The sequence below is a fragment of the Diadema antillarum genome, unplaced genomic scaffold (genome assembly GCF_040938485.1).
Source record: "Diadema antillarum isolate AM-2024a unplaced genomic scaffold, OU_Dant_1.0 seq00000326_RagTag, whole genome shotgun sequence".
NCBI classification, from domain to species: Eukaryota; Metazoa; Echinodermata; class Echinoidea; order Diadematoida; family Diadematidae; genus Diadema; species Diadema antillarum.
In genome coordinates this window covers 216,870-237,500 of record NW_027271344.1, presented here as the reverse complement: position 1 = coordinate 237,500, position 20,631 = coordinate 216,870, and the positions used below count along the sequence as shown (strand labels likewise).

The 20,631-nt window shown below is 37.1% G+C and overlaps 1 protein-coding gene and 1 long non-coding RNA gene across 2 annotated transcripts in view; one reads left to right on the top strand and one right to left on the bottom strand.

Moving 5' to 3' along the window:
• Nucleotides 1–4,448: 4,448 nt before the first annotated feature.
• On the top strand, nucleotides 4,449–7,393 carry LOC139730648 (uncharacterized). Its single transcript, XR_011710935.1, has 4 exons — nucleotides 4,449–4,695; nucleotides 5,748–5,884; nucleotides 6,737–6,853; nucleotides 7,338–7,393. It is a non-coding gene; the product is annotated as an uncharacterized lncRNA (long non-coding RNA).
• Nucleotides 7,394–13,780: 6,387 nt separating this feature from the next.
• The window catches only part of LOC139730647 (nuclear pore complex protein Nup133-like), a 39,451-nt gene continuing 32,600 nt past the window's right edge, over nucleotides 13,781–20,631 (bottom strand). The window contains exons 28-34 of the mRNA XM_071641507.1: nucleotides 20,526–20,592; nucleotides 19,377–19,438; nucleotides 17,259–17,315; nucleotides 16,464–16,544; nucleotides 15,773–15,834; nucleotides 15,031–15,116; nucleotides 13,781–13,968 (exon numbers count right to left, since the gene is read on the bottom strand). Of these exons, the coding sequence (XP_071497608.1) occupies nucleotides 13,826–13,968; nucleotides 15,031–15,116; nucleotides 15,773–15,834; nucleotides 16,464–16,544; nucleotides 17,259–17,315; nucleotides 19,377–19,438; nucleotides 20,526–20,592 (558 nt within the window). The 3' untranslated portion in view covers nucleotides 13,781–13,825. The remainder of the gene's footprint in view (nucleotides 13,969–15,030; nucleotides 15,117–15,772; nucleotides 15,835–16,463; nucleotides 16,545–17,258; nucleotides 17,316–19,376; nucleotides 19,439–20,525; nucleotides 20,593–20,631) is intronic.

Here is a 20,631-nt window from a genome sequence, read left to right as displayed (position 1 = left end):
ATGAAGACAGGGTGTGTTTATTTGTTTGTGTCTTTGTTCATTGTTTCGTCGTCCAAATTGCACCTGTAAGACGACAGGATCAATTCCATCTCCTTCCGAGACGAATCTGAAATAGAAAATTTGTATTGAAACACACATTGATACGTCATTCAACAATGGCAGCACATGCCATATTTGCACATTCGATTTCAAAATACGTTGTCTGTCACGTATATGTGGGGTATACCCTGAGGCTGAAAAAGCAGAAATTTGGATATTTGTTTTTAAATTCAGTCTTGGGACTTCAGGAATCGCATAAAGCCATTAACAAAGCTAATTTCTGGTAATACTTTCTTGATATGTCAATATAGTACTTGTGATTAGCATTTCTTAACTAAGCAACAAACCCAACAGTGTTTGGATATTAGTGGGAAATCTGTTATTTCAAGTCATATACATTCTCTTCTTATCAAAATCGGAACGATTATTTCACAATGATTTATGAGAATTATTTGAAATATAGGTCAATAATTCTAACGCGTTACGAAGATAACAATGACGATGTCTGCAGGTGAGGCGTTTCCGTCTTCACTCATTCAATAATCTAAATTGCGTAGTGAAGAATTTTTGTTTCATCTTCGCTGATGATAACACGGAGAAGGCAAAACTTTGGAATACCTAGGTGAAATAGGTAACTCTTATACATATATATATATATATATATATATATATATATATATATGTTTATATATTACGAAATCGACGTTACCATTGTTGTTAGTAATTGTTTTCAATTCAGGTACGTCCATTCCCAGTCACCTCTCCATCTAAACCAGTTTTACGTTCCACATGAAAGAAATACAACGTCATAGCATGAACCACTCAAGCCTGAATTGAAAACGCAGTGAATTCATTTCAGTAAAAGACTGTAACAGTGATTCATCGATTATTTAGGTGCTTGCTCTGCGCAATTGCAAAGCAAACCAAGTTGCACACTGGCCTCGAATTTGTACAGGCAGAAAAAAATCCCCCGGCTGATCGAGTGTTTTAAATCACCGATTATTTTTTTCTAAGCGTGTGTGTTTGTTTGTTTCTTTTTACCTTGCCAAAGCAATAACAACAACACTAATTCATTCGAAATTTCAGCTCTAACAATATCTCAAAACTAGTCTTCATTTTTGTCCTCCTCTTTCTATTTAAATCGATTTCAATCACATTTTTGTTTTATGGCGAGGGAAAACGAAATATGTAATAATAAGCTAACAGACGTATTTCTATGTACTTTCATGGAGAATTGTCGCAAAACACACACACACACACACACACACACACACACACACACACATATATATATATATATATACATACAAAGACCTTGATATGAAATAATAGTATCGAAGCGTTGCCCTAAGTGAAATTATGCGATATCAACAGTATTTAAATGACATAAGAATCTGTTGTAGTATTTTCATAGATGAACATCCAGTCAGAGTGCGTCAACATCTAGATCTCAAAATGCTACCAAACTTCAAATTAAGCTGTTATCATTAGATCATTAGCATAAACAGTTGATCTTTATTATTCTGATGAATGCCATATTTTATGTGAAAAAAACATTCTTGAATATGTAATTACAGTTATGCGATTTATAGAATATAAATATATATATATATAATCAAGCAAATTATCATAATGCCGTCCAACGTAAGGTATGGAAATAGCTATACGTTAAACCATCAAAATAAGGTTAACATGACATGTAATAAATATACTAAAGTAAAACCTTAAAAGATCTAAAAAGTACTCCTCTTTATTAATCATAACCCTAACATCAGAGAAACAGCTGGGCTACCATTCTCAATGTCATAATCAACTTGTACGCGATCTCTCAGTCAAAATTGGATAGAAGTATTTATATGGAATACGATTTGGACTTTTATACTTGTGCAACTTGAGAATCTTGAAATTGGGGGCAGAAGGAACACATTAATGCATCTTATAGTGCTCATGTCAATGAGTCCTGTCAAGGGGGGTGAAATAGGACCCATGACTAGATGAAAACAGATTGCCCCCAACCAAGCTTCCCCCTTGTGGGTCCAAACAGGCCGCCACTGTCACTATGCAGGATATCGTTGCTTCTTTGCTATTGACATTATCAACATAACTACATGAATACACACAAGATGTGAATTTGCTGTACAAATTCAGTTAGCAAGGGTCCACAATAGATAGTGTACGCAGAATTTGCACATTTTACCAAGGGGGGGGGGTCCTAAGATAAAATTAAACATCTCTATCAGAATTAGGTAATGGAAGATCTTGCAACAAACAAATTTTGAAATTGGATCCCTTCCAACCAACTCCCATGGGGATGCAGCCAGGGCACTACATTGATTTTCGTTGCAAACGTGTCAAAATACAAAGTGAATTTTTAATCATATTTTCATATGAGGTAAAAGAGCAAATATCTATCATTCTTATCTCAAAGCATCCAAAATTTAGGCTACAGCTCGATATTTCGAAGGTCTGTCGTTTTATTCGGTTCGTTATTTCGAAATGTCTATTAAAAAAAAGGAAAAAAAAGTTCGTTCGTCCGAAAATAAAAGAAGGTTCATTCATCCCAAAATGAAGACAGGTTCTTTAATTCTAAAAATGGGGAGGAAAAAAAAATGATTTATCAATCCGAAAATGAAATAGGGTTCATTAATCCGAAACTAAAGGGGATTCGATACTCCGAAAATAAGATAAACATCTTGGAGTTGAAAAAGTACTGTGCCGTAATTCAAACGCAAAATATGATATACTATAGGGAGGTCGACTCTTTCCACCTCCCTGGATGTAGGACTATAACGTAATCTCAGAGGAGGAGGATACGTTCGTGGGCAAAACATATTTTGCCTCAAGCAGCTGGGTAAATAGATATCTGATTCCTGAAGAATGTTGAAGTGCTTTCCTCCATGAAACACATATTCCTCACAATCCTCTGGGCCCTACTTTCCTATTTTATCTTCCTCTTCCTCCTTTCGCCCTCCTCCTCCTCCTCCTTCTCCTCCTCTGACGGCCTCCATCATCATCATCATAATCATCATCATCATCATCATCATCATCATTATCACCATCATCATCATCATCATCAGAGCATGCATGTCGTAGAAAATTGAGAACAGGGTGTACCAACGAAAAAAGAACGTGGTAGAAATAACAAGCAAATAAAAACTCATAATATATAGTTTATAAACAGTAGATCTCAACTTGAAAATATCAATAGATTTCATTCCATTTTGGCATTCATGCGATCTCCCTTTCTGACGAGCCTGTTTAATGCATAATTACTATGTCACGTGTAATGAGTCGTCTGATGAGGTTCCTGGCTTCCATGCATCACCAACTCGGCGTCCGACTGACACCTCTTCAGAATGAGACTTGTAACGAGCGGTATAAAAATATCCTGGAACCATTTTGCATGCACAAACCCACAAGGCAGCTTAAAATCAGGTTTTACAGAGCAGCTTTCTGTTTGGTACATGCGTAAAGTCCGTATAAAAAGTACATGCGTTTAGACGAATCGCGATGAGGGGATCCAGAGCTTTCAAAGAGATTTTCCTCCTATGCTCTTTGAGTTTTACATCACACTAGGTATGAGGTTGTATGTTCCTCATGGAGTGATGAGATAAATAATCAATGGTCACTCTTCCCTAGGGGAGTGTAGGTCTAGATATAGGGCCTAGTATGGTCACTACATGGTCATTCCTCATGTCAGTGAGTGAGGATCGTGTCACGGCTGACTAAATTTGCTGTCAACTCGAAGAACTGGTGACACATTAAGTATATGCATCACGAGAATGTCAGGATCATTTTGAAAGTCGAAAGAAGCCGGTATCGCTCTCATGTTCGCTTTCATGCGACTGGTTTTGTATCCATCCATACATACTCCGCGGAGTGACCTACAGCCCAATCTAAAGCACACTCCGTTATCTGGCTTTGAACCAAACCGAAAGCTGTACGCGTAAACCCTTCTGTCGTGATGTAGTGATGGTCAATTAGCTCACATTTCCTTGCATATAGTAGCTCGACGACATATTTTGAATTATCTTTTTCATGGAATCATAGAATTGATGAAAGAACCTCATTCGTCAAGGCAACATAACCAGTGGCACATAGGCCTATATTATGGTGTGTTGCAGTTCCGGCGGGTAACACAACATTCAGAATTTGCCAGTACTAATACATACTCTCATCTCCGGGCTATTATATATTACGTTACATTTACAAACAGAAGCAGAAAAAATCACTTGTATTAGTAATTACAATTATTTTATTCATAATGGAGATGTTGAAAGGCAGAGAAAGAAGGGGAGAATTTGTGACCATCCAGCTAAATCTGCTACTTCTTTTGTCGTTAGAGGGCGTTGGTGGTGTTGACGGAGTTGTGCGAAGATGGCAGCCTCCAGTCTTTCCATGTCGTCCGAGCGGACGTCACGGAAATACGTAAAATCAATATTTTACGTTCTTATAGTGTTTTCATTATTTCATCTAGTGTCAGTTTTGATTGTTCTTGTTCCAACTGGCAACAGTTTGTTAATATTAGACCCGATATCAACGCTTAAACCGTGGTGCATATTGTATGGTGTGCTGCAATGCATTGGAAGTTGGCACTTATCGCGTTCACATCCACGGGACGACGCTGATTGCGGCCTGAGCTCAAGCGGTGGAAAGGTATGCTCACCCGGCCCCGCTGGCGGTTAGCGGCTTTGCTATTAATAATACTAGGTTACTCCATTTATGATAAAATTTGTATGCTGTTCTACCATTTTGCTGGTAAACCGCCGTGATATAAGGTATAGACCTAGACAGATAGTGGTGTACATGTGTGTGGCCTATTTCAAGAGAATGCCCCATTTGCCTATTGAAAAGGGGTGAAACTTAGTCTTTGGACTTTGACTTGAATAGGGTAACCGTGGTGGGGGATAACCCGATCGATCGGACGCCGTGCAAAGCACTTCGTCTTCGTCTGTACAGCGACATGGCTGTGCATAGTTATGAATGGGGGTGATTAACGAGGGCCAGGAGGGGAGTAAAAAGAAAAATTAGATCTCTTTATCAATCATGTCATACACGAGAATTAATTTGTTGCTGTTGTCGGTTGTTGGTCTTGTTGATGATTAAAGGCGCTTAGCTTCATTCAGTGTTGAATATCTATACCTTTATTCAATAGATCTACTGCAATAGGTAAAATTCACACTCAGTTATTATCAGAAAGAAAAAAAAAATCAACTAGAGGGTCTACTAAACAATGAAGAAAAAAACAAGTGTACAGGGAGCAGTCTGCATGCCTAGCGCCTATGCGGTTGAGACGGAGAAGAATGTGCCTCATACAGAAAATAGCAAACTCTGGTCAGCCCGGCTCGGTATGTTGAGCAGGCTTCTTGGTCACACAAGGAACTAGACCACACATTTGCCAATGAGGATGCTCGTTGTTTCACTGTGGCTTCATTGTTTGCCTTTACAGCTGGCTGTCTAGTCCCACATATTAAAGTTTATATTTTTATAGCCATTTAGAATGGTTCCCCCCCCCCCCAAGCCAACCTGTGTGATGAAAGTAAAGCCAGTGAGTCTGAAGTTGATTGTAGACATTTTTTTAAAAGTCCCCAGAAAGTAGATTATATATAGGGGGATCTATCAAAAGTATTAAAATGGACAATGGCAGATTTCATGTGCATCATGAAAGTTTGTGAAGTGATTCTGATGATCTTTCTTTGGCCCCTCAGAATCTGAAGGGACCACGTGCCATTATGCATTTCGTCACATCAACAATCAAGACGACTCTGAAATATGGACTCCTGCTGTGCTTCAGCTTCATACTCTTCCATACTGTGGCTGTGCTGTACGGAGCCCCACTCACTGAGTAAGGTATCTAGTGGGTGACACTAGTATCATGTATACACAGGATATAATTTTTGCATTTCCTGCTTTTTTTTAATGAAATAATGTAACCTAACCTCAGTAACTGAACCTTATGTGCAGTGATACTGCATATGATAATATTCATGAATGTGAAAGTTTGTGCTTCAGATCCAGTAATTTTAGTGTCATATTTTTTGCAGTCGCTGAAACTGCTGTGATTATCTGTCAAATGTGTAATTTTCAGGACTTTCCTTGTCATGGTAGTTCCAGTGCTTGGCTCTCCTTGATATTCCTACAGTCAAGAATATTACCATTGCATAGCAATTTGCTATGCATATTAGATATAACTGCTATACAAACTGTCATTTGTGTTGAAATTTCATTACATAAAATAGTATACCACTTTGTGCAAAATGTACAAGTCCATTGACTAAAACTGCTATTCAAATTCAAGAAAGGAAATTATTGCCTGAAATATCAACTCGCATCATTTTTAGTTCATATGGGATTTTTGTTGGAAAAAGCAAATGAAAATGCTCCTTTGACTAAGAAATCATCATTGCATTGCTTTAGAGTGGTTTGATGTGAAATATACCGGTACTATTTCTTCAGAAATTGCAATTTGTGTGTAAACTGATCGGAGTTTTGTGAAAAGATGACATCTAATCTTTTGTCTGTCATTTTGCAAAATCATATTAGAAATATGAAAACATGAAATTGTTTACCTTTCTGATTTTTGTCTTGTATTCAATCACTTTTCTTCATTTTACATGGAAGATAAATCTCTATCGAAGTTAACTTGAACGTGGATCAGAGAGTTTAAGTACCTGTCTGTATGTTTGTGTACAACCAGATCAGTCCAGGAAACTGCCATTTTTGCAGTGCTTCTGACCACATTGGTTGCCTTACCTACATTTTTCATGATTGGAACAGATGGTGAACAGTTCAACAGGATATTCAAAAGCAGAAAGTATGTCAAATAATGAAAGAAATATTTGTGTGTGTGTGTGTGTAGAATAGTACTGATGATTTGATTAAAAGCATATACAGTATATTGTTTAAAAGCAAATGTAAGGAACTTGATCGCTGGTTTAATGAAAAAAGGTTCTTCATTAAATTTTCCACTCTTTCAGTCAACTTCATAAAAATATTTTATTCTTGTGACCCACGTTATGACCATTCTAATCTGTATTTTTTTAAATGGTTTCAGATAAAACCATTAAGCACAATGTGTGAAATCAATAAGTAATCTTCCAAGAACGAATAGTTCAAATGTTGCACAGTTTTATTATTCATCTACATACAAATTATTCGTAGTTGTTTGTATTGGACATATTTGCCTTACATTTTTAAAGATAGGAATCCCTTTTTTGCCTTAAAAAAAAGAAGAAGATATTACAGTACTTCCAAAAATGATATAAGCACAAAGAATGTTATTTTGTGTGTGTCCTCAGACTTCAAGCTGGGATTGAGACTGCTCTGGTGTATATAGTTGTAGCTAGTCTGCTGGGGGCATGGCTTGGAGCTTTTCCAATCCCCCTTGATTGGGATCGTCCATGGCAGGTGAGGAGGAATCAAAGAAGTGTGGCAAAGATTTTCATTTTTAGCCACCCATAGAATGCTGTTACAGATGATAAATTTGATTTTACTGGTGATAACTATCTGATTTACTTCATTTGCTGGCAATATTTATTGCAAGATCTCTTTTTAAAACATGAACCCTTTTCTCTTGAATACAATGTATGTCGCTGAGTTTTCAAATGATGATAAATCTCTAATCTTTTAGTGCCGGATATATTAAAGACTGAATGAATAACAGACGTTGACATTAGCAAAATACTTAATGCCAGGTAGACTGGTATCAGGAGGACTGTGGAGGATTACCTGAAATGAATGGAATCAGTCATACTTACAGCTTGCTAGTGATTTGAAAATGGTATATCAATTCTAGAAACCATGACTGTCACTTACTGTAGCTTTGCAAGCGTTCTGATATAATATTTCTTGTCTATTTCTTTTTCTCTAATTTCTCCATTTGTGAAATTATTTCAGAAATGGCCCATTTCATGCTGCATAGGTGCTCTTATTGGCCATGCTGTTGGACTGGGTGCAGCAGTGGTACACTGTGGGCGCATGTTGAGCACAGAGGTGGATATGTCCTCGGACAGAAAGAGCAAAAACTTTTAGCCCAGAGACCCAAGGACTTGAAATACATCCATGGTACATCCCAGTTGCAAATAGGTGTATGTGTATTTGTGCATTATTCACAAGGCATAGACCTGTCTTGCATACAGCAAACCAAGCTCTGGAATTTGTGTCGTCAGCAATAAAATATACCTGTTATTGAGAGAATGTAAAGATGAAATACATCCATGGTACATCCTAGTTACAAATAGGTGTATGTGTATTTGTGCATTATTCACAAGGCATAGACCTGTCTTGCATACAGCAAACCAAGCTCTGGAATTTGTGTCGTCAACAATACCAATTATTGAGAGAATGTGAAGATGTGATAGTGGAAGAGACTTCTGCTTTGTTTAAAAGATAGTCCCTTATTTGTTTGTTATGTGTTTGCTGTTTGTGTGTTTAGTTTTGTTTAGTTTAGTTTAGTTTTGTTTTTATACCCCACCCTCACATAGTGTGTATTGGGGTATGTAGGAATCACTCTCAGGTCAGATGTCCAGGCGGTTGGTCAGGCAGTCGGTTGGTTGCAAAATCTTGTGGTTCAGGTGATGTGTCAGAAAGGGGTCACAGTATTAAAATTGACATCTTCATCTTTGAGTTCAGTGATATTACATTCTTGTAGTGTCAGACTTTATGAAGAATTTACTTCAGAGGGAGTTTTATTTGACTGAAAGAAAACATTACTTTTATTTAAGTTTAGTACACGAAAGAAAAATGTTGAAGGTACAGGTGTACTACTCATATAAATGTAATGAAAATGACACTCAGTTAATAGTAATTGTAATACAACGTAGCATCCTTTGTCATGGTAACTGAAGTATCTCATCCCAAAATCCATGTTCTTGTTCTTTTGTTTGAATTGATACGTGAAAACTTGATACAGCGAGAACCGATATAACAAAGTATCTTATATAACAAACTAATTTCTCTGGTCCCAATGAATTTATATCCTTTGTTTTGTACTGTTTATTGACTACTGATATAACAAAATATCTGATGTAAGTAAAGAACAAAATTCTGTAGTGTTATTAATTTTCTTGGTCCCAAGGATCTCATATTGAGTGTCCACTGTACTGATTTTACATATTTTCTGTGAAGTAACATTTGTGAAGTGCAGTTTCCCATGCTTTTCATTATGACTTTGATAGATAAAGTGTCAAATACTAGAAGTTTCCTAGAAATTGGGCATAATATTATGGAACTAAGTAATGATGTGTTCTTTAGAAATCATTAAATAAGAAAGAAAAATGATTATCCTTTACATCAAATAATTCTTGTGTTTAAACCAAAACTGTGGAGAATTTTAGGCTTCAAGGGATTGTAATCACCAAATTATTGTCCAAAAACATGAATTTTTTAGTTTTAGTTTTTTTTTTCTCATGAAAACCTCAGATGGGAGATAATTGAGGTGATGGGAATACGAGGCCCCTTTTTGAAACGTCAGTCCATGACATGATGAGACAGTGGGGTTGTGTTTACCACCACACAGACTTTTGTGAACAGAGGTGGAACGTTGTTTTGAGACGTGGCATTAGCCATGGGGGGAATCGTGTGCAATATGTGTTTACTGGTTTGTGAGAACCCAGGATATTCCTTGCAACAAAGCCAAAGTAATGTATAGATAATGCCACTGTGAAATTTAAGAGTTTAATGTAGTTCCTTGCAGTACGTAACCTTATTGTTGAAAGAACAGTTTGGCACATGGATGTAATTATTCATGGATGTAGTCATTATCTAATTTTATGGATTTAAAATAGAAATCTTCTTGTTCAGAATGGGAAAAAAAAGTATTGGAAGGGGCATCTTGCTGTGATGGTGTGCAAATGTTTCAAGAATTTGTCAGTGTGACAGGCAAGAGACTGAATGTACCTGGTATGTTATGCTTGTAAGGGGCTGCATGATGCTTCAGAGGGAGCAAAGACTGTACATTGAGATATGGGTTACCTGATTGAATGTTCATGTGTGTGACATTCAACATATGACCATGTGTAGTATCTCATCCTGTGGTAGTGGAGGAGTGCTGCTTGGTGCTGGTATTACTGTCTTGCAACTACATGTACATGTATGTATATATCTGCAGTTTTTAATAAAATGAACCTAAAATCAATCAATATCCAAATTCTGTATGCATTTACAGTTATTGTAGGTCGAGTTGTGGTCTGTTAAGTTTAATTCAGTTTTTCAACTTCTCTGAGTGCATATTTTATTTTATAATGGATTCAGGATTTTTCGTACACACCTTGCTCTGATTTACACATTGGTCCATTACTAAAAATACATTGTAATACGTGTACTTTTAACAGTGTGAGACACACTAGCATATGTCCAAAATTTTGAGTAATTTAACAGATATGAAATTAACCATGCACAATATCAAAAGTGTGTCCGTGAAGAAACAAAACTCCAACATAAAGCACTGACTACAGCTGAAACAGAAGTAATAATAAGTAATGATTAGTCTTTGTGGTATTTTCTTTCGTTTGTTGACATTGGGAGGCTGGTAGATGCAGCCTACTGTACAAATTGTATCTACATGAGGCTTCTGTGTTTGCCCATTGATGAAAAATTCAGATCCATAAAGATTGAGTTTCCTTGCAGAATTGTAATTGCCTGTGGTTTAGGAGTATCTGCAGTTATACTACATGTCTTTTAAAGAATGACAGAGAAAAATTTGTGAATGAGTTTATCGAGATTGGTCATGTGACACAATTTTGTGATTTTTTTTTATGGGGAACGCTTTTATGCACTCACAGCATCAAGTACATTTGTGCAAGAAAGCCGATCACCAACTATGAGAAGTTATGACCACATTGACAATTTTAAGTTCACTCTATTCTTTGTCTTGGCGAATACACAAGTTACCGAGCTTCAACAGACATACGTACACTGTAATGCACACAGTACAAAACATGCACAGATACAAACACACCAATACACACACATACATACCCAAAAAGCTGTATGCACTTGAATAGAGTTGTGGCTAGAAAAAACCCCAGTCTTAACTTCCAAATAGAGTTTTGCCCTTCTCTTAGTTTACATCTGATACTTTAAGACATGTACATGCTGAATATATTGGTCAACATAAGTAGAAAATGGTCTAGAATTTCCCTTCAGCATGATCTTGAGCTGTAAGAAATATAATAATACGATACTAGTACATGAAAGCACATTAGTGGGTGTGCATTGATTGTCATGCAGGTACAGTGTATCTAGACCTTCAGGATCTTGCTATTAAAAAAGACAAAACAAAAATGCAACAAAAACGTTTTTCATGAAATTCTCCAAAAATGGACAATTCTACCCTTGCGCAAACACACATCTTTACTTGATTCCCCTGTACGCACATGGTAGTGGTATTGTTTTTCTACCAGAAGACTTATAAAAAGATACATACTAGGAATTTTTACGAAAGAAAATGTGTTTCACATTTATTCACGAGGAAGCCAAGGACAAAGCATATACAATGTATATCTGCAAAAACAGGTTTAAATGTTTCAGTGGACATGGTACAATCTGTATCAGATATTTTACAAGGGGAGATTAATGAAGGTTTCACAAACTATACAAATTTACAAGCTGGGCAGCTCCTTTGTCTCTCACCTTAATATGTTTTCAGCACATTCAAATAAAAGACATTGTGCTCCATAGTGGAAAGTCCTGGCAATTGTTATTTATGAATTACCAACAAATATAGCCCGACAAGACGCAGTGCCCAACTTAGTTCAGTGACAGGGCTGTGTAAAGTTACAACACATAACGACAAGTTGCTAAACAAACCGTAGAGTGTATTCAAACCTCCTAACCTTGGACTGAAAAATAGAGATGATTTGGCTCAAAAGTAGGAAAGGAAGTGTAGTTCCCATAGGAGTGAGTAGTAAAATTATCATGAAAAATACGTAACTCCTCTTGAAACAAGAGCTGGGAATGGTCAAAATTCAGTCTTCCTTCCAGAATGGTTGGGAGGTCTGTGTATTTCACTCCTCCCTCAAGAAACTTGTATCAAACTACAATATTGATTCAGTGCAACTTTGATGCAAAAGAATCATTTTGTCTTTGATTTCGTTTCACAGGAAACCCAGAAAATGCATACCTACATTGTGCATGTGGAAGATATGTGAAGTGGCATGGAACATTGAAATCGAGCACCGCAACATTCTCTTACTACATGCATTGTGAAATTCTGTGTGAATGCACAGTAGCATGACAACTATGACTACCACACAGGGAAGATAACAATTAATGAACAACACATGTCTAATTTCAGTTTAAGCACAGTCTGAGCTCTTATTCATAAGGATCATTGTCCATGTCATATTCTAATGCTCGGCTTTAGCAGTATCTCACGTGGCAGAGATTTTGCTTCCCCAACAGAAGCCTTGCGAAAAGACACTCACATACAAGTAGAATGTAGAATGCCCTTATCTGAAGTGTCTGGGGTTTCTTACATAGGGGTTATTGTCCATGTCATATTCTATTGCTCAGCTTTAGCAGTATCTCACATGTAACATCCAAGAGCAGAGGAATGTTTGATAATATGTAATGGGATAATTGAGCTTCCCTGCACTCTTTGAAGCAGCTTAAAATACCATCAAATCATACACAAAAATGGAAAGGTCTTTTATCTTAATACAGATTGACCTATATTCCAAGCTTTGCAGAGAGAATGAACTTATACGGGCCCAGTTTTATCAAAAGATATTATCGATTATAAATTTCCTTAACACACAGGCTGCCATAGACTTATGATAGAAATCAACTATATAATCATAACTCCTCATAAAACAGGGCCCTGATGTATCTCAAGTCCTAAACTATAGAGCTTCAATGACCTCATTGGATCAATTGTCTACTATAGACAAAAATATAATCTCATATATTCCCAGTCACTCAGCAACGAAAACATATTCACAGCACTTGATTTATTCATTCTATCACCTAACATTCACCGGCAATATGGACTGTGTTGTGGTGAATATAGAAAATTTGAATAGCTGAATTTTCCACTGTTATTCACTTATGTCAGTCTATGATGAGGAAATATTTCTTAGCAAGGTATTCTTTCCTATTTTGAAATACACAATAGTACACAGCAGGTCAGTGTGTAACATGCCAATAGATTCTTTTTTGTGGGCTTGTATCAAAAGTGCACTTTTGACTGATGAGAAGCAAGGCTCGTTTGGACTACTGGCAAACAGGGGTAACAGTTTGAAATCTTCAGTGAAATGTTTCCATCTTTTTCACAAGCTTTTTCTATTTGCTATGTGCAGTGAGCAAATTTGACAATTTTGAACCCATAACTGGTTTAAATAAGTATCCAGTGGGATACTGAGAGGTAAGAAGTAGACAAGATGTGGTTTTTAAATCAGTTGGGAGGAGCAAAAGAGAATGTCAGACTGTCACATGTGACTGAAAACTTCCAGAATATGGAAGCAAACATAAAACAAGTCATAGAGAATGGCAGGAATGCAGTGAGTATTTAGCAAAAACAGAAAACAAGAACCCAGAGTGACATGCATCAACAAATATCAACAGGTCATGGAGGTCAGCAGGTTTCAAACTCTCAGTCATACCTCCACCATACTGTAGAAGATAGAGGCACATTTTGTGACTTTGCTATAGTTTGTGTTAAGAATCTGACACTGAAAACACAGTAACACAATTTTAGAATTTGCCTGCATATTCACCATGTTCTTTTGGTTTTAGGCTCATTGCTAATTGTGCACGTAAGTGCCATACAGCTTTTTCATCGAGACCATCATTTGGCATCCAGCATCCGACCTATCTGCTCAAATCCAGTCTGCAGCAGGTACTGGAACTGGACACTGTCCCTGATTTCAGAAAGCTCTTGGTCCTGGAGCAGCGAGTCGGGGTCTGACAGGCACTCTGAGAGATCCAGGCCTGTCACAAGTAGAAGAGACATTCAAGTATGTGAGCAAAAATTTTAATAATTCGTGGCAATACACTGAAATTTCAAATGTCCTCATGGAATCTGAAGATACAAAACAAGAATAAAACACAAAACATAAACAAATAAAAAGAGGGGGGTTTAAGTAAGACTGAATACATGGAACTACAGTATTTTGATTGTTGCAAACGTTGGCAATACAAAATCAAAATTTGGGGGTGTTTTCTGGGGTATTCTTCGGCTAAACAGCAGTGACCTTTGTCCTTCTGCCAGATTGACTGAGGTCAAAGATAGAATCTTCCACATACTACACTAAGTTCAATATATGGGCCTCCACATTACACCATGACTTATATGAACTATATGATCATTCACAGGCTCAGATTACATACATGAATGTGTTTCTAAACATTGATTCAATACAAGCTTGACTTCAGTTTTGAAGGCATCTTGTATAAACCAAATTAAGTTAACTTGTGGCAGGCATTGGAATGTACACATTTAAGACAGAGAAAAGCACATTTCATCCACTGCAAAACTGATGATTGTAACAACCTGTAATAGATTATTCATTTTTCATTGCATCTGTTACTAGTGTTACTGTACTTGATACACTAAACCTTACTTGAGCATTTCGCTTCACCATACTGCCACTGGTACTGCACGAGCTATGGAGTGCAGGCCATTAAGTGGCTAACAAAGGAAAGGCTAGCCTATGCTGCGCATGCCAGTGGATGTAAAACATTGTCAGGAAAATGTTGAATGCTCCTCGAATCATATAGGTTCAATGACTGGTAAAATATCTTGTAATACTTATAGCAACATTTTGTCCTCTATTCTTTCATTATTCTTCCTTCAGTAAGATGAATTTTAAACCAAATGTCCATTTTGTATGAGTATCTGGCAAAACTGTAATGCCTATTAAGATTTGGGAAGAAGGTTTCCTGCAATGTAGGATCCTTAACTCAGTGAACTAGCCTGCTTTACAGGCTCCCTTTCTAATTTTTCTATCTCGACACAAGTTAGCTTTGGAGCTTTTCTGGGTCTTCCTTTACCTTCTCTGTATGCCAACAAAACTGTCTTGAAGAAGATTGAGTTCTTGATGAAGTTCCACGGGTCAACTCCTTGCATCTCATTCCAGCTAGACAATGAGGAGACAAGGCACACAGCATGGTCATGATTAGTATATGATCACTCTACTCAACTCAGTTGAACATATTTACAGATATTGCCTTGGTGTAATATAACACTTGACATCTCTGTGGGAATCATATTTTTGCCCAAGAAATCATATTTTCCTGTATTATCTAGAGGGGAAAATATAACTTCCAAGGGATGAACATGTGTTATCCTATGATACACACAGCAATATGTTCTATTGTATAAATCACTTGATGAATAATTGTTATCTGATAAGGGAAATCACGAGTCTAAATTTAACAACGGCTGCTGCACAGCGCAGAGCTTCATGGCATCCAAGTTGCCCTTATAGCATCCAAGTGACCCCTATTGCATCCAAACTGCCCTCCATCCCAAGTACCAAGATGTACATGGAGGTGTGCATGTACTGTTTGTAAACAAGCTGCACTTTGCCTTCACATCACATACAGCACCCGTAAAGGTGCACAACCCTTGTCTGTGCAATATCATGCAATCGCAATGAAAATAGTCCAGACTTTGCAGACGGCAATTTGTTAACAATCTATGTAGATCGCAGCAGTAATGTATAAGACTCCATAAATACTTCGCCTCATGGGCTTATCAATCCTAAGCCCCCTCCTCGGTTCGAGTACCTACCTGTCTTTTAATATTGCTCTGGACCAGATCTTCAATTTCAGATTATTGTAGATTGGACTGCCCTGTTGGAGAAAAGAAAGCAATACTGGATAAACTTGATAGAAATAGAATATCTTTTTAGATGCTTTTCTCTACATTACCACAGGGGTGCCTACCCTGAATGCGTACATACAAGTAAATGAACTTTATTAAAATATTCTCTAATTTTAAAGTCTAATATGAAAGATACCTACAAAAGTGGCTTTAAATAATTGAAACTACACAAGGCTGATTGTGTCTACACTAAAGGTTATTTATGATCCCAAATTTTGAATGCACTCAAATTTCATCTGCATTTCTATTCTGAATTAGTGAATTAATAGCAGAAATTTGGAGGTTTACATTAGCACTTGTAAACACATGGCAGCCTGTGGCATGCTTCTTTCCTGATCAAATTAATAGTAGACCAGTTGTGGTCTACTACCACAACTGTGTAGATGGCAAAACAATGATATTTGAATATATTTATGTAAACATAAACAACAACAGCTGCCCCCCCCCCCCAAAAAAAAAAAAAAACAACAACAACAACAACAACAACAAAACAAAACAAAAACAAATGAACAAACAAAAAACAAAAAGCAAAAAAAAAAAAAAAAAAAAAAGAACCCCTGCATCATTCATTACTGGTAAAGATTGGATGAAGACTGACCTTTTGGATGTAGAGTAGTAAATCCAGAGCCTTCTTGAAATCATACTCATTGGAGGAAGTGTTCTTGTCACACACATACATCTGATGAAGAGAGCATTGAATATGAAAGAAATCATTTCTCACTCATGTAATGTAGCATGTCCACGAGAACAACCTCGCGGTGGTACCCACATGATCACTGTTTTCACACCACGGCTTTCATTAAAAATAACTTATCATGGATTGATTTTTCCTATACAGGTATAACGTCATAAAAAGAAAAAACAAAACAAAACAAAATCCCAGTTTCATTTTCTTGTTCTACATGTGAAAGGAAGTAATTTCCTGTCTGTATCGATGGTGGTTTTTTTCTTTAAATGATGATCGGTAATAATGATACATTGTATCAAAATAGAGTATGTTGTTTTTTTCCAACTCAGTGCGTCATCCATTCACAATATACTGTTTTGTTTAATCACACCCTAAGCTACCCCATACAATTTACAAAAAGTTAGTTTCTCCTCTACACCTAAGAACATAAACAATAAATTTGATATGGATATTGCTAAATAATTAGGACAGCTGAAAAAGAAGTGATGCTACCTAACAATGATGTCTCCAAATTGCTTCTAAACTGTTACATTCATGTCATTTCTACACAATTTCTTTCTTTCCAGATATTTCCAACAGCATTTCTAATGCACATCTTGTGTATATTATACATTTGAGTAATTTGCATCTTGACTAATGGTGTAGTATATTGTTACCTTTGTGGACTGAAACAAAAATATTTGAAGTCATATTTTACCATCTTACCTCAATAAGCTGCTGTGGCATCATGCAAGGTAGATCATCTTCATTCAGATTCAAGTTCTGAAATAGAAAATTGGCGTCGAGAAAATTTTATGGACATGAATTTGTACTGCGCAATTTAGCCACATCACCACAACTGCCTGAGGAATGACTAAGGAACAGAAGTTACAAGAAGACAGATACACATACTGATTAGTACTTGCTGTAAATCTGGTTGTGACCTAAAATGAAAACTAGATATATCGCTACGGCTACTGATATGCCTCCGCCATAATGCATGGTTCTCCTAATAGGTCTATAGTACAATGTCTTGACAATGTGTGATGACAGTTTCACACAATTGGCAAAATATTAAAATGACAGGTTTGACACAAATGTGCTGAATGTTCACTTTCCTAGAACTAGGTTCAATTGGATGAATGATTAAAATGTCAGAGTGCAGGTATTTGGGGAACTGATAATTTTTACTTGACTTTTGACCCTTTTATAAGTTTATGCATTGAGTAATTTTCAAGGTATTGAGAAAAAGTATAATTTCAGTATCAAATGGGAAAATAGCATTATCTAAACCTGGCCTTTGACCTTTGACCTCACAGTTCCAAAGAGAATCACTGTTAGGTTGAACACGCATAAATATGTAAGTTTCATGATGATACCTTGAGTTCTGTACTTTCGAGATATGGAGGAAAAAGTGCAATTTAGCACTTTCACTTGACCTTTTACCTTTTAACCTTTGACCTTTTGGCAAGAAACTTCCCCAAAAATATATATTGGGTAATACATGCCATACATCAAGTTTTAAAAAAAAAAACCTTCAGCCTATTGCATTTTAAGGAAAGTAGTGATATTTTGAGGAGTTGACCTTGACCTTTGACCCCCTGACCTTTGACCCATGACCCCCAACTTCCCTAGATAATCACTGCCCATCAGTACAAGCATATATACTAAGTTCCATGAAGATACCTTGAAGCATTTGCGAGATATGGAGAAAAACATGAAATTTCAATTTTTTTTTTTCACAAAATAAACCTGTGACCTTTGACCTTTGACCCTGTGACCCTAAAATCCACACAAAGTATTATCCCCCAAGGATATACCCTCATACCAAGTTTGATGTAAAACCACCACACGGTTCTTGAGATATCGACAAACACAAAACGGGACGGACGGACGGATGGACGGACGGACGACCCGAAAACATAATGCCTCCGGCCACTTCGTTGCGGAGGCATAACAAAACAACTGAGTATCTCTGAATCAGCGCTATAAGCACTATTTTGACCTTTTTACAATGCTGTTCCCCCGATAAACCTTCCATACATATTGGAGCAAAAACAAAACATTTTTACAGACCTGAGACTAATGAGGTTTGATTTTTTTTTCCAGGAAATACAAGAGTAGACTTTCTATGACTGCCCTATTTTGCATATACTATGACAGGAGAGCAGTGGTGGATCTAGAGGGGGGCACACACCGCGCGCGCCCCCTCTCTACTTTTTTGTTAGAACGAAAGAAATAAAAAGGAAAAAATGGGGGTGGTGCAGGCACCCCCCTTTAATTTTATAAAGACGACTCCCCTTTATGGAATTCCTGGATCCACCACCCCGGGAGAGCATGTTTTGGGATTTACTGACATTCAAATGATTTCATGCTAATTTTATCGGAGTTCTTTCCATTATTACAAATCTCTCTCTCTTTTTTTTTTGACAGTCTATGCTCCACACTACTTTCTCCACAAGGTAACTTTTACTGTAATCAGAAAGTCAGATAAAAAGGTCATTTGCTTGCACTGTATGAGTCACTTGTTTCATTTACCTTTGGTCATTAACCCTTGCTGCACTTTATTCCCAATTGGCATGTCCCAGGAGTGCTTACTTCACCAATTGGCACAGGTGTCTAGATACTAGCTGCCACATGAATAGAAATTACCTAATCCCACTAATTTCCTATTGCATCATTACAGCATTCCTGTCGGACTGAGGCCACACTGTCTACAACCTGAGAGGTCTGGCAAACTTGAAGATGATTAGGTCAAGTTTCGAGGAAATTTACTAAATGCTGATGAAAAACATATGGCAAATTACGGCCAAGAGCCTGGGAATATAAAGGGTTTAAACTCACGTGGATGAGCTCCCGTGGTAGTTGCTCATGGTGCATGACAATGTCCAGCTCAGCATCAATCTCTGTAATAGTCAACAGAGAGATAAAGACTCTGCTAGGTGCTCGGTTGACCAAACATTGCTCAGATTCAGTCATGAAACACTTGGTGATGTGAATGAAAGCATGATTTTTATCCCAGTAAATGTAATTCGTCGCTGGGGTGACAAGATCTTGTATCTGCAATTTTGGTGAAAATGACTTTTTTGGATTAATGGTCAAATAATGGGTTAAGTGATGTTCTGTCCAAATCCTAACTGTCTTACTCTAAAAATGAAGCCATCACGGCATGTCAAAGGAAAGGCTATCCCATTCGCCACAGTGCTTTAGCCGCCATGTTTTATGGCTCTCCTGAACATTTGACATTTTGTAGATATGAGGTCTTGTCGTCCCAGTGACGAAAATAAAGGTTTCTCCCCCTCAGCTGTTCTTTAGTCTGAAATATCTGCCCCTACATTCCTGCAATTAATACAACTACTGACGCAGCAACAGGAAATCATTTATCATGATTGACTTCTGCATGCCCTCATTTAAAACTGCCAGCTGGTTACTTTTTGTTGTTAAATGCAAAGGTGTCAGCAATGTACAGGATACACTGTATTAACACCCTCTGACTTGAAAGTCTTTACTACAACAGGGACCAGCTGAAGAGCGGTGATTTTCGGAAACCTGAGAAAATTCTGAAACACGTAAAAAAAGTAACATTGTACTACTAAGACTAGTTGATTCCTCATTATCTTACCCTTAGTATAAACTTACACATACTTGTTCCTGCAGAAAATACAGTAAATTAAGGTGTTACAATTCTATTCTTCAGGAAATTTCATAAGACCAAGCTACTCTGGCAGAATCGGCTCAAGATCCCTATTCACACATTTTCAGCATGTGACAGAAAAAAAGAGAAAAAAAAAAACAACAACAACCCCATCCATACACAAACTGAACAAAAGCACCAGTCTGTATTAGTGAAACATGAAGCAATGTAACATCAAATTACTCCCAGTTTGTTTAATAACAGCTTACCATCCAGATTTTATAAATGCAGTTGATTGAATCTTTACTGAAAATGCCAGCAAGTTGACCTTCAAAAAGTTGCAACATGTCTACCCTTACCCCTGATCTCTTCTCCATGCCTGTCGTTTGATGCTAGTGCTGCTAACTTTCCAAGGCTCAGGAGTGTCTAAAAAATAAGAAAATACAAGAAGGCAAGAATGGTTAC